At 37.8% G+C, this 14,063-nt stretch overlaps 1 protein-coding gene across 1 annotated transcript in view; it reads right to left on the bottom strand.

Annotated features, from left to right (window-relative positions):
• Nucleotides 1-1,760: 1,760 nt before the first annotated feature.
• PLD5 (phospholipase D family member 5) overlaps nucleotides 1,761-14,063 on the bottom strand; it is a 189,086-nt gene continuing 176,783 nt past the window's right edge. The window contains 4 exon segments of the mRNA XM_059835612.1: nucleotides 1,761-1,996; nucleotides 4,067-4,181; nucleotides 10,917-11,082; nucleotides 13,198-13,337. Of these exon segments, the coding sequence (XP_059691595.1) occupies nucleotides 1,761-1,996; nucleotides 4,067-4,181; nucleotides 10,917-11,082; nucleotides 13,198-13,337 (657 nt within the window).

Genomic DNA, 14,063 nt, shown 5'->3' with positions numbered 1-14,063 from the left:
ATTTTTTTGTTACATTATTTTCAGTAAGATGATGTAAAATTTGGCAATTGCAAAAGAAACAAACATTCTTTGTCAAAAGTGTGCCTTTTACGGTCATTACTAGTTTTGTGGTGTCTCTCTAGCTGGCAATTTGAAGTTGTGCATATGTTACCTTATTAGAATTTCCTAAGCTGTGCTTACTTTTTAAAATAAATCTGAACTTTTTTTAACCTTGTAAATGAAACCTGTGTTTTGAAAGTCAAGGTGGGTTTTTAATTTGTTCTTAAGATTAAATTAGTACATTGGAACATGGTTGGGTTTCCTTCTATTTTTGCCTGCTGCTTTCAAAGTGTGCCTTCAGTAACATACAGCCAGGTGAGAAAAGTCTGCATTTTAGAAAAAGTTCTGTGAATGTTTAACAAAATGCAGAACACAGTTTGCTTTCATGGCCGTATTTCTTCAAAAGAAGCAGAGGGATAGTAATGAAGCATTTTTACTACGAAACTAAGCTATTACAGCTCTGACTGGAGAAAAATCTGTTGTCAAACATCTATATATATTTTCTTAAAGAGCAAATTCACACTTTTGCAGAACAGTTGGTTCTTGGTGCAACTGAGTTGTGTTCGTAGAAGCACGCTATTAACACCAACTGAAACTGTGGCCTAAATGAAGGCATCACATTTCTGTTTGTGCTGATGTATTCACCTATATGGATGACATTTTAACAAAAAATGCCATTTCACAATTATTTTTTTTTAAAGTAAAAGCTGGGAAAGAAAAAACTCCCAGGCATAAAATCAAACAAAATGACTATATGGTCATTTAACAATTATTGCATGATTTTGCATAACCATTGATTTTCCTAAAAAGCAGTATTTGATTTTTATATAAGCATTGGTTTGATAATGAGTCATCACACAACTGCTGACTCACACTTGATAAATATTTAACTTGGGGAAGAAATTTTCTTGAGATCACAAAAAAATTAATTAGTCCTAGGTCTTTGCTATTAATCTAGATATTTTAATTGTTAGATGAAACATGTATAATTGGAAATAACTGTTACGTTGAAAAGAATCCACACTACTTTGATAAAAAATCCTTTTATCTGAGAGGCTGTAGGGATTGTGGTGAATTTGATGAGGCCAACCCCAATCCCTCAAAACCTTCTCATATTTTTAGGACATGAATGAATTACTTGTCATGTAACTAATGTATTTTAAGGCTAGTTAGAAGACATGGAAGAGTGATACACTCAAACTACATGCTGAAAACTAGGAATTATTTGTATGACTGGGTATTTATTTAAAGGGAATGATTTATATGGGTGAAAGTTTGCTTATTCCTTTATGTTTTCTAATACAGTAAACCTACCATCTACTTGTATGTTAATGATAACTGATCTTAGAATGCCATTTCATAGCTTGAATCTTGGTTTTGCCTCAAGGTTCATTCTAGCCAGGATGGCAATTAGGTAAAGTCCTAAAACTGAAACAGAAAAATTGACACATGCTGTTAAATTCAAACCCGGAACATTAAAATTAACATGGAATCAGAAAAAACATTCAGTGTCAGTAGTAACAAATTTGAAAGTCTTAAATAATTCAATATAGAGAATATAGTTTAGACAGTTTTTATGTAAGTGTGCTTTTTCCTAAAAACATCCCCCCAAACCAAACTTTTTTTTTTTGCTTTTTCTTAAGTCTTTGTCTGTAAATATGAAAGAGGGCTACACCCCAACGTAATTCTTCATTGCCATACTAAACAGTAAAACAGTCTTTCTAATTCACATTGCTCATGGCAGTCTTATTTGATGTTGCTTTATTAAGTTTGTGATTAAAGCAGTTTGGGATTTTTGTTGGTTGTAAACTTTTGGCATAATGTGAATACCAGTCCCTTTCAAAAACAGCCTTGAGTTGCTTAATGATGCTTGTGCTGTTCCCCACGTCTGCTTGGTTGATAACAAGGCCAGCTCCAGCATTCTGCGTAAAAGCATTTCCTACCCAATCAAAATTACCTACAAGTAAAGGCAGGAATACACAATGAGTGTCTAACATTTAAAAAAAACCAAAAAGCAATCTCCCTAAAGACAATCCAGCATGATAACAGTATCATTTTCCCCAGTGCCTACCTGGGCAGAGACGGAAATAAGTTTTCTATACTAGCAGGAAGGAAAAAACTTGATTACGTACCAGTGTGTAGTGCAGATCGTTTTTGGAAGTTTAACGGCTATAATCCTTCATAAGTGAAAATAGGTTTTTTTATTTATTCAAAACTAACTTGCTCTTCCTTTTGCATATATTGTATTATTACTCCATTTACTTTCCTCATCGGCCTTCTCAGTGCCAAGAATGAAAATAGTTTTGTGCCATATAAACAATTTAAAGTAGGTAGGATTGAGAGTGGTTGCTCCATAATGCTGAGCCAAAGCAATAGGTCTTTTACAGCTTACCCATTGATAGATACTATTTCAGGAAAGAAAAACAGGTTTTACTGTTTTATGCCAGTTATGACCACCTTAGTTGAAATCTAAGGTAATGAATAAGCATTTCAAATCCTGATGATCGCAAGGCAAAGAGGATAATTGGATTAATGGCAAACAGGTAAACCAAGTGTTTCAGTTATTTGTTTTTATTTCACTTGAACTATAACTATTTAAGTTATACATTTATAATACATGCAGTATTTTGGAGAAAAAATGCTGTTACTAGAGGTAATCTTTTAAAATAATATCTGAACATACATAAAACATGAAGGTGTCTGAGAAATTTATACTCTTTCTTTCAGCGTCACTTCAGCTATTTCAGCAGGAAATGTTAAGAATTCTAAAGTTGTCAAGGATGGTAAATTGAAGCCTTATCATAAGGGACATTTCGTCCTATGCTTTCAAGTAAAAGATATATCAGGTCCTTAACATGCATTTGTATTACTTTCACACAGCTTTGATAATTTATTTCTTTTATTTATATATATATATCTGAGGATGTAAGAACAATGGGAAGGAAAAAAACCAACTCAGTTAAGAATCCATACTGCATAGACAAGTTGTAAGTTACTGAAATTTGATCAGGCTATTGGAAGGAATTTAAAATGGAGTAAAAAAATTTATTTTGGGGGGCCTAAAACATTTGGGAGATGAGAGAGGAATAAGCAGCACTATTTGAAGTGGACAAAGTAAGGTTTGGATAGGTTAGGAGAGGTGTGCATGTTTAGAGCCCATCAAGGTGAGCTTTTCAGAGTAGCTCTTGATTGTATCTCTATGCTACTTGGGATTCTCCGTTCTTCACATGTGTGTGGGCATGGTTCTGGGTTGCAGGCTTTGCCTTCCCTCACTGCCTCTGTGACCACTGGCTTTAAGCCCTTTGGAGTAAGTCAGAGTGAGGAAGTAAGCAACTAAAGCATCAGGCTGCAGCATATTAGAACGCATGTTTTCTCTCTTGACTTGATAAAATCTCATGAGTTAATTTTTAATTCAGTAGCAGTTTTCTGATCCTGCAGCTCATGCACAGCTGAAGCAGTCAGATTTTTTTAAAAGGTAGTTTCTAGCCTGCATTCAATGAGCATTTGACTGATAATGAACTTTTGTTAGGTACATACTGGAACTTTACTTAGATACACCTTTAACCCAAAATACCAATCAGATACGTACCTAATGTTAGGAGAGTGTCTGAAATGTCATTACAGCAAATGGAATGAGACTTCAGAAGATGAGGATGAAAGGCATTTGCACAGTATTTACTAGGATTGAGCATAGCTTTAGTAATAACATGGGAATGGAGAACAGTCCATCTTCATTGGACTGCAGAAATAAGAGAGTATGTTAATAATCCAGTTTATTCCTACTTCATTTCAGTCTGTTTTTAAATACTGAAAGCAGAATGTTGCTTTTGAGAAACTGATTCATAGGGGCAAAAAAGAGGTTTTAAGTGAGAAGAGGCTCAAAGCTCCATCTTCATCCAGGTTCCCAAAGAAATGAACTATTATTTTAACTTAACAAGCATATCAGCTGTAGAGTCCTCATTTACAAATGGACATTATTTCAGGCTTTTGGCTACAAACTGGAATTTCTTGAGATGTGGTTACTTACCAATGTATGCAGCTCCATCAGTCACCATATATTTATTACGATTTAATTTGGGAAGGGAAGTGTTCTTCTGTTCTTTAAGAAAGCATGCGCTCTCTTCCTCAAGGTCAAAGAATTTCTGCCATAAAATAGAATGGAGTGCACGTTAATGAGAACTGTTCTATAATAGACAGAAAAAATATGGTCTGTTCTCTGCTCTTTATTGAAAATGTCTTAGGGCTACAGAACAGCTTGAGTTTTTATAACCAAGCATTAATTTTAATAAAACACTGCACATCTTATTTCTTACTAAATTCTCATAGTTTGTGATACTCATTATGCCTTGGCATTCTGAACTGTACAAAGTATATGGCTACTGCATACTGAAAGCAATACAGTGCCAGGTAGTAAAGGCTATTAAATGAACAAAACCTCCCATCTTTGTGCTCTGCATGATAAGAGCCAGGAACTTTTCTTCAGCTCCTTTCCTCATTCATCAAGGGACACTAGGGGTTGAAGTCTGCTTCAGGATCTGGATTGGCAGGCACACCAACAGCTGAATTAATACCTTTATATTACACATTGCATAGTTTCCAACAGGAAACTTGCTGATTTCAGAAGCTTCTCAGGATTACATCTGCTATAGAGAGATCAAATTTACCAGACAAAACCAGCATCTGTTTTACCCTAAAGGGTGAAGTCTTAGATTTTTTTTTTTTTTTAATTTTTTTAAATTTTATTTTGGAGCTATATGCACTCCTTGTCTGCATCAGCGCCAGACAAAAATGAGATTGCCAGTACAAATCTAAGTATTGTTTGTTTCGTCAAGGAAACTAATAGCTAGACACAGATTGCAAAACCAGATAGAGAATAACATGATGAAGGAGAAATTAAATATTTACTGCATCATGGGGAAACTTTGATTGAGGTGATAGTGTAGATCCTGAGAACAAACCTAATTCACAATATATTACTGATAAAAGCAACTGGCTATGCATTGCACCCACTTAAGACATTGAAAAATAGTATTAAAAAAAAGCCCACCCCAAAACTTCATCATTCTTGGGGGTCTGTTTTCCATAATGCAAAATTCATCTCTTGAACCAGTGTGCCTTTTGATACAAACCTTGAACGAATCCTTTTAGGTTATGGAGATGTCTTTCAAATTATCTTACTACTTTGAAAACCCAACTGTAAAATACTAAATTTGTTATTGAAATGTAGTGATCTCTGTGCATCATCAGTTTGATTAAATCAAATAAGAGTGCATGCATAGCACACAGGCATTTAGTTTTATAAAGCACTCTGTACGCAGCTGATGATGTAGGTAGGTTTCAGGCTGATTTGCAGTAAACTGCTCGACTATTGCAAAACGTGTTGTTACTGATTACCAGGAATGCCAGCTTTAGGTTTTATACCACTGATTGCTTCAGAACTGCATATAAATACTCATTCAAAAAAATCTCTCTTCTTAGTCATCAGTCTTGATCATTACAGTTTGGTTTTCCTTGGAGAACTCTTCTGTAAGTTCTAAATAGGCTTATCTGCAATTAGTATTACCAAACCTAATTAAAATGGTTTAGTTGCAGACAAAAGGTAGAGTAGCCCAGAAGCTGCTGTTTATCTAACACTTTATGCTGTGGACTCTGTCAGAATCTCTCTCTTCCCCATTGGAAGATATACTAAGGTAAATTTTATGTTGTCAGAGGTTGTACCAAAACTGCTTGGAAGATCTCTGTGTAAAATACCAAGGCTAGCTCAGGCTCCTGCTGATGCCAGCATTGAGGCGAGTCTCTTTTCTTGGACTGACACACCGCCCCTCCTGACAGTGATGAAAGTTTATTAGGGCTGAAGCAGGTTTTTACTGCATTAGAAATAAAATTCAAAGAGTTGGTGGTTTTTCAGTGCTCAAATACTGGATGATACTGCGGTGCAGTTTTATGATCGATAACTATCACAAAGTTGTTTCTTAAACACTCTCTGAATTTCTTATGTCACCGCATGCTTCTTTACCTGTATGTGGCATTGTTATCTTCCACAGCTTAATTTTTGTAATTAGTTTAAATACTAGCAAAATTCCAAACGTAGTTTTTTGAATCTAAGAACAAGCACAACTACCCAAACTGTTTGAGTGCTTCATAAAGGGCATTAAAAAATATTATTTTATGTAAAACTGTAGTATCTGTCCTTTAAATGAGATTTATATTGTGTATTCACATCTAACTAAGCTGCATGGAGAAATCATACCTTTAATTTGAGATTTTTAACATCACTAGCAATTACAGCATTACACTTCTTAAAAAATGAGAACAAACCATCTTAACAGCTGTAAAGGAAAGTTTATTAGATATTAGGGGTTAGTTCTTACACAACATCAAGACTGCAGCTGTGTGCCTTAGGTTGCAACCACAACAGAAAATATGTACTTAGCAAGCCAGAGATGGATCTGAATCTTTCTGAAAAGATCTTAAATTTTTGGATAAAACCAGAAGAAAATGGTTAAGTTTTTCCCGGTGCAACAAAGCAGGATGGAGACAGCAGCCATAGGGTATCGATCAAGGGTACTCACAGTAACTCTTCACAGGGATGTGGAAGCTACTGTGTGACTTAACACTGATATTGTAGGGAATAGTCTAACACTGGCAAACAGGTGAAGTCAATGCTAGGAAACAAAACATAACAAGCCGTCTTCTTCCCAGTGTTCCAAGATTAAGCAAAAATTTACATACCTTGATGGAAAAATAGTCAAGCACAATAATCATATAAGCTTAGAGTTGTCAAATAGATAGATTCAGCTGATGTGCCAAATTGAAAAATCATACATTAGTGTTCTGTTTGTATAACAACTTTGTAAGAGGGAAAATTCCAGATTCCGGCAGGAACAGATAGAAGGCGTGAACATGTAATGTGTTCTCCAGCAACAGCAGAGAAGCCATTAACTCCTTGACAGTACAGATACCAGTATGGAAACCCACCTGCCCTCACAAACAGAATACACAAAGGTAGCTTAGATGAGCAAGTGAACCCGCGCTGGCATTAAGTAGCACGGCCTAACGTTCTCCAACACGCACCTTCAGCAGAAGTACTGTGTTCGTAATACACCACCTTCTGCTAACATTTCATTAATCTTTTCCATCCTTATTTTAGGAGTTTAGAGCTTTAAAATTAAATTAGGGCTTAGGAGCAAAGGTTTCATAGTTAATTCATAACACTTTACTCTTAGGGCATTTCTGGCTTTCTGAGAATTAGTGAAAGGTTCAGTTTTTCCTTCCTCTAACCTTAGCAGTAATACATCTGCACAACTCAAAAATAGATTCATGTGGAGGCTCAAGAACTTGTGCTGTAGATATACACATCTGTTTGATGCCACTCCTTCCTGGTCTCCAGTTGTCTGAAGACACTTCATACTTCTTCATACTTTCTGTGGGCCCTTCAAAAACATTCACCTTTCTCTGTTCAGCACTGCACCAAACAGAGACGGCCCCGTTTTACTGCTCCTTCAAGAATTAGACTGAGCATTCTTGCACACAAGATGTATTTACAGCGTCAAGCACACAAAACTTAAGGAGTTTTGTGGTCCCAGTTAAGGTCCCAAGAAGCACAATGGTGCGCTCTTCACTTTTGAATTTACCCTTTATTATTCAAGCTTTAATTTCTTGACCACATGGTTCAGTACATAGGACAGAGCTCCCTGAATGAGCAGCAGTTTTGTACGCAGTTTACTCCTTGACATTTGGCAGTGTGCTTATAGCATTTATTTAGTCCTCAAACAAAGGATTTTTTTCCTCGTGAGTTCTTCCCAGTGATCATTTTTTTCAGAGTACTTGTATTGAGTTTGCACTCTCAAAGCAGTTTCATTTGAATCCAATAATTATCAATGCCTACATGAACTGGACTCTGAGTGGGCTGCTGAGGAATGCATAATGAGAGACTGAGCATTTTCTAACTGCATAGATGATGTTAATTGCACAGTATTATCAAGGTTTTATGGCAAAAGAGAAAAAAACCCCTGCTTTTAGATAGAGCACACTGTTAGAATTCAGTGTTCGCAACTAGGAGATTGTGTCTTGCAGTTCCTCCCTTCCTGACCTCAACAGCAGACTGAAAAATTACATGCGCAGCAGTTGGTGGCTGGTTTTGATGAGGACACTGCTAATCGTACCAGATTTGCAGTGCCCTGTTTCTAACAATATACTGGCAGTTAGACAATACCAAAACTTCCATTAGCCTGGTCAGAGACCAGGGGAAATCAGGAAGAGATTCCCATCTAACAGACAGATTGTATCTGCACAGCCTTCTCCAAGATGACTGGATACCTCAGGCTGCTGCCATTGGGGAAACAGCATACCCTGCAGCTGCAGCAAGCCATTGGCTCTCGCTGGAAACTTCGTAGCCAAACTGGTCTTTCCATAGGCATAAAAAACCTCCCAAACAATCACGACAAGCCATATCACAGGGATCAAAAGCTAAATGAAAGAAAAAAGTTACTGAATATGCTTGTAGGACTCAGATACGTTATCTCCAAGAGAACAGAAGAAGCGGGGCATGCCATTTCTGTCAAAACAATATTGAGGTATTGGGACAGCTTAGCAATTTTAAGTATAATTTCAATCAGAATTTGTAACTTAAGGTTCTCTTAAAATTTCAGTGTTCTTGTGTGTAAACACATACAATACCTGTCTGCATGACAGTATTTTCCGTACAGAGTTTAGTATGACTTTGTTTTCTCATACCCAAAGCAGAACCAAAAGAGAAAAGCAGAATTTTCCAATAATTCGAAAGGTTTAAGTTTAGTTTTTACCTTGTTAGCCTATTCCTTCTTCCTCATACACACACATAGAATCATAGAATCATTTAGGTTGGAAAAGACCTTTAAGATCATCAAGTCCAACCATAGACCTAACACTGCTAAGTCCACCGCTAAACCATGTCCCTAAGCACCTCATCCATGTATCTTTTGAATACCTCCAGGGATGGTGACTCAACCACCTCCCTGGGCAGCCTATTCCAATGTCTGACAACCCTTTCAGTGAAGAAGTTTTTACTAATGTCCAATATAAACCTGCCCTAACACAACTTGCAACCATTTCCTCTTGTCCTATCACTTGTCACTTGGGAGAAGAGACCAGCACCCACCTCTCTACAACCCTCTTGCAGGTAGTTGAGGAGAGCAATAAGGCCTCCCCTGAGCCTCCTCTTCTGCAGGCTAAACAACCCCAGCTCTCTCAACCGCTCCTCGTAAGACTTGTGCTCCAGACCCCTCTCTGGCTTTGCTGCCCTTCTCTGGAAACGCTCCAGCACCTCAATGTCTTTCTTGTAGTGGGGGGCCCAAAACTGAACACAGTATTCGAGGTGCGGTTTTGTTTCACTTTGATCCTGGCTAGAACAGATGAATACAAAGGAAATGCAGTTTTAAAAAAACAGTGCTCATCTGACATGTTTTGTGAAGTAAAGGAGCGTCATGATGGAGCCTGTGGCACAGTTTCAGCCAAAATCAAATAGATACCAGTAAACTGAGCTTTGGTCTATTACTCGTACCAAGGCTTATTTAAGGCAGTGACTTACCCAGTGTGTGGAAGATGCGATGCGCAGAGCACGGAGGTAACGGAGGTGTGTGGTACCTTTATAACGACTTAAATCTGGGGTGGTCTCATTTTTTTACTGGAAGTTGTATTTGTATTATGCAACTGCAGGTATTATAGCTAGACTATTTACCTAGAGCAGATGTCCAGAAATAATTTTTTTTTTCCTTTTAGCATTTAGTTCTTGACAAGATAAATTCTGTACTAAAGATTTTACCGGCTGTAAATAGATGGAAATGGATATGAGTATGTAGAGCATTAGGTGCCACTCAAAGAAATAATTTTGAATACATAAATAGAATTTTGATGATAAATACGGAACAAGCTAGAAGTTACTTGAAATTAAAGTGGCTTAAGCAGTGTCAGCCATGTATAGGCTTTTTGACTTAAAAACACTTCATGCTGCTTCTTACCTAGGAAACTTGTAATAACAGTGTACATTATAACAAAAATTGTATTTCTAGATACGGATAAATACCATTTAGTGTGTATAACACAAATAGTACTTGTTTTTTACAATTGGAGATTTTAAAAAGCCAGATGATTTAGTGTATTATCAATTTAAGAAGTCAAAATAATTCAGCAGATTAAGAGTTATTGGCAAAAAACCCCAAAAAGAAGTGGATCCAAGATGAACCGATCCAAGGTGACTGATTTCTAGTGTGCCTCAATTTCATAAAAATGAACTGTATCAAATTGAAAGTAGAACTTACCATACACTCTGTTCTCTAATACAAATGTAACATATATGGTATTTCTCACTTTCCTGTATTGCATGTCTAATGTGGTCACGTAATGGTTGCTCTAGTCTTCACAATTCTGAATTTGTAGCCTGAATTTAATGTAAAATCTTCATTATTTTTTCTTGTACTTTGTACTTAACTAAAGGAAAAGTAGATGCTTACGCAGCTGAACAGTAAGGTTACATGAATCCAGACTAAAACACATTTTTGTGCTGTCACATTTACTCTTACCAGCCAGTATAAACAAGACATATGACTATGGTTCACTCCATTATTTTTGCTGTGAAAGACCAGATCTAGTGTTTTACATGGGCTGTCCACCACACAGACTGCCTTTTGGCATCATTCTATTTTTCTGTCTTAATTTCTGTGTCTGTTACTACTAGGAATAAATTCCGTTCATTATATTACATTTCCTGTGTTATTTAATTAAATGTAAAGGCTTTGATGCTAACAGAAAACACTTCTCAGTTGTGAAGTTTTCTTGATTTTTGGGGGGGGCGGGGCGGGAAATATCTTAGACTTCAAAGCAATATGGATTATACTTACAACTTTCAAACTACAGCTTGGAACTTCAGTGCAAATAGCTTTCAGAGATGAAACAAAGTTAAAAGTAAGGGGATCTGTGTCTCTTGAGAAACTTATGAGAAGTCGTACTTTAATACTTCGTAAAACTAATGCTTCTCTTATCTTCCCGTCTAAATAGGGCCAGTACCTGTGGAGAAAGAATATGATATATTCAGAGAACTTAAAAAAATTTTGAATTTTTATGCAGCCAAGTCTAGACATCATAGAGAAAACTAAACACATGTGAATTTCATTTTCTATGCGTTGAAGGAATGCCATTCTCATTTAAAGGGATTCTCACTAAACAGATCTGCTAGCATCCTTTTTTGTGTCATTCTGTCCTGCACCAAAACTGTCACTGTGGGGACAGTGAGGTTGTGGATGGTTGGGCACATCTTCCATCTGTGTAGGTGCATGGAGAGCTGCCAGAACACTTGCAGAAAAGACAGGTGCCTTCTCTGCCCACAGCTGGGAGAGTTATTCCTGTGTCACTGCCCGTGGTGAGAGCAGTGGAGCTCTTGCGGTGCCAGAGAATCGGCAGACTGAGCTACAGCTAGAGGGTGCTGCTTACCCAGCCCAGGCAGCGGGACAAGAAGGGTTTTCTGTGGGTTACACATAGGGGAACAGGAACACTGCATCCCTCCCTGACTGCCATCCTTTTTTTTCTCTGCACTGGGACCATACAGGCTGGGGTCTAGAATGCCTTCTGTAATTTCTTGCTTGGGAAAAGGAGAGCTGCTGCTATGCAGGGTGCCTCCATTGTTCAGTAGCAGATGAAGATGGGTTGTTTAAGGAGGATGCTACCTTTTTTCCTGATGAGGATTGTAGAAATTCTGCCATGAATGGGATGGTGGCTCCCATGGTGCTATTCTCACAATCGCTAGTTAGCTTTGTGTTCCTGACCTTTGGTGGGAGCAGGTCAGGACAGGGAGAATTAGGCAGAGAAAATGCATGTTTTCTTTATTCCAGCAGCATCAAGGCATTCAGCCTAATGGAAGTCTGAGCTCTACAATGCCAGAAAATAACTTGCAAGTGAGAACTAGGAGCTGACAAGGTAGGGAAGCTGTGGCAGTGCCACGAACACCAAAGCCATACTGTAGGAAAAATGTTGAAGAATTCACACAGATGGCTTTCTGGATCTCCCTAATCCAATAGATTTCTGGATTCTTCAGGCATGAAAACAAAGCAAGGAGGCATATAGGAGATAACATAAGTGCAACACTGTAACAATTCTACATACTAAGTTCCTTTCCTAGATAAAGGAGAAACACGAGGGATGCACATTGTGAAACTGAGGTTCCTACAGCACAAACACATGATTCTTTCGCTGCAGTAGAGGCTGTACACAATGAGTTTATCAGAAGAACTCTCTTATGGATTTGAAACAGCTTATGCTTGATATCAGTCAAATGATAGTTATTTTTTGAAAAATTTGAACAAAACATCTTTAATTATGCAAAACTGGAAAAAAGCACATACCCACATGTTTTGTTTGGCTTAACTGTGTTCAGCTAAAGTGCACAGATGGAATGGCGAGTTTCACTAGATGCTCAATTCATTGCGAGTGTTATTGAGAGTAGGAGGGACCACTGGATACTTGCCTTCTGAGTTGGATGGTTTTATTACACTGTGGCTCCAGTTTTGGGTCATGAGTGCTTTTTAATGGTCCACATAAACAATGTGTGTAAAAATTACTCTGTTTTGTTTTTAGCAACTCTCAGTTAACAAAAATGTGATGTAATTCAAATGTAATCTGTGCTGAATTTGGAATTTTCATGTATAAGTGTATTTCAATAAAATAATGGCATCTCACACGTTGTATATGAGAACTCACAACATGCTATTTCTCTCTTCACACACACATACACTCTCTCTTATGTTGAATATCTGTATGGTACTCATAAAATAGCAGTAGCTGTGGTAACAAGATAGTCAATACAACAGTGTAAGAAACAGGATTCATGTATAAGCAGGTTCTTGTATTCCTGGGTCCCAGACACTTGCAGATGGTCAGACTAGACAATTTCTGATCTCCTTCGATAGGCAGATCCAAAGTTTAGGACCCAGAACTGGAAATGTCATCTTAGGTCCCAATTCTGCTCCCATTTAAGTCAATGGCAGAACTCTCACTGATTTCAATAAGAGCAGAATTGGGCCCCAAGAAATTGGTCCACAGTAGTAACTAATCTCCTGTGGGTTCATTTTCTCCAGCAGACCTTATTGGCATTACGATAACGTGCTAGTCCTGGACAAGGACACTCACCGTTTAGCATTGGTGTCAATGACGATTGGCAAGTAGTCCATGACAGCTATGTATACAAACTGCTTTGCATCATCGATAACACTGTATATAGCTTCAATATCCAGGACTCTGTCCTTTGGGCAGAAGAGTTTAGGTGAATTCTGTGAAGGGAAAAGTTCAAATATGTCATTTAAAATACGTGATTTATTATATTTTTATATCCCCTCATTCTTGAGATGGCAAGTGGCATCCTTTATTTTAGTAGAGAATATTAACTGATACCTTCAACTGTCCTGCTAAAATACTCAAAGGTACCAAGGAGAGTTATTTGCTTAATTTCCCCTTGAAAGCCTTGCCATTTAGATGTAACTGTGAGTAAAATGTAGAAGACAAACTTCAAAACATCCACTGCCATCAAAGAAGCTCTAGGTGAAGTTACCTTTCAGAGAATTTTGTTCCAAAGAGTCCAAGGACTGATGACTATTAGATGGAGTAATATGTGTGTCCTTGCCACATGAGCCTGATCCATCACTTGCTACCAGGAATTAAGTCTTATCATGTCAGTTCTGTTTAAAGTTGCATGCAAAGTCACCGTGCTCAGTTGCTGTCACAGGGAGATGCTGCAGTTTTGCAAGAAACTTCTCTTTAAAACCTAGCTTTAGGTATAAAGTAAGTCTTTACTTGGTACTGAGCCAGTACGTGGTAAGCCCAGATTTCAGCTTTTCTGGCTTGTATCTGGGGGTGTCGAATGTGTCCGTCAGCAAGACCAAGCCAGCAGCCAGACGGGAATCACCCGTCTGTGGCAGAGAGGCCCAAGACTTTCTGCTCTCCTGCCCGAGCAGGGAGAGAGAAGTGGAACCACCTCCCAAGTTGCTCGCAGGCAACAG

The sequence above is a fragment of the Gavia stellata genome, chromosome 2 (genome assembly GCF_030936135.1).
Source record: "Gavia stellata isolate bGavSte3 chromosome 2, bGavSte3.hap2, whole genome shotgun sequence".
NCBI lineage: Eukaryota > Metazoa > Chordata > Aves > Gaviiformes > Gaviidae > Gavia > Gavia stellata.
This window is presented reverse-complemented; position numbering and strand designations above follow the sequence as displayed.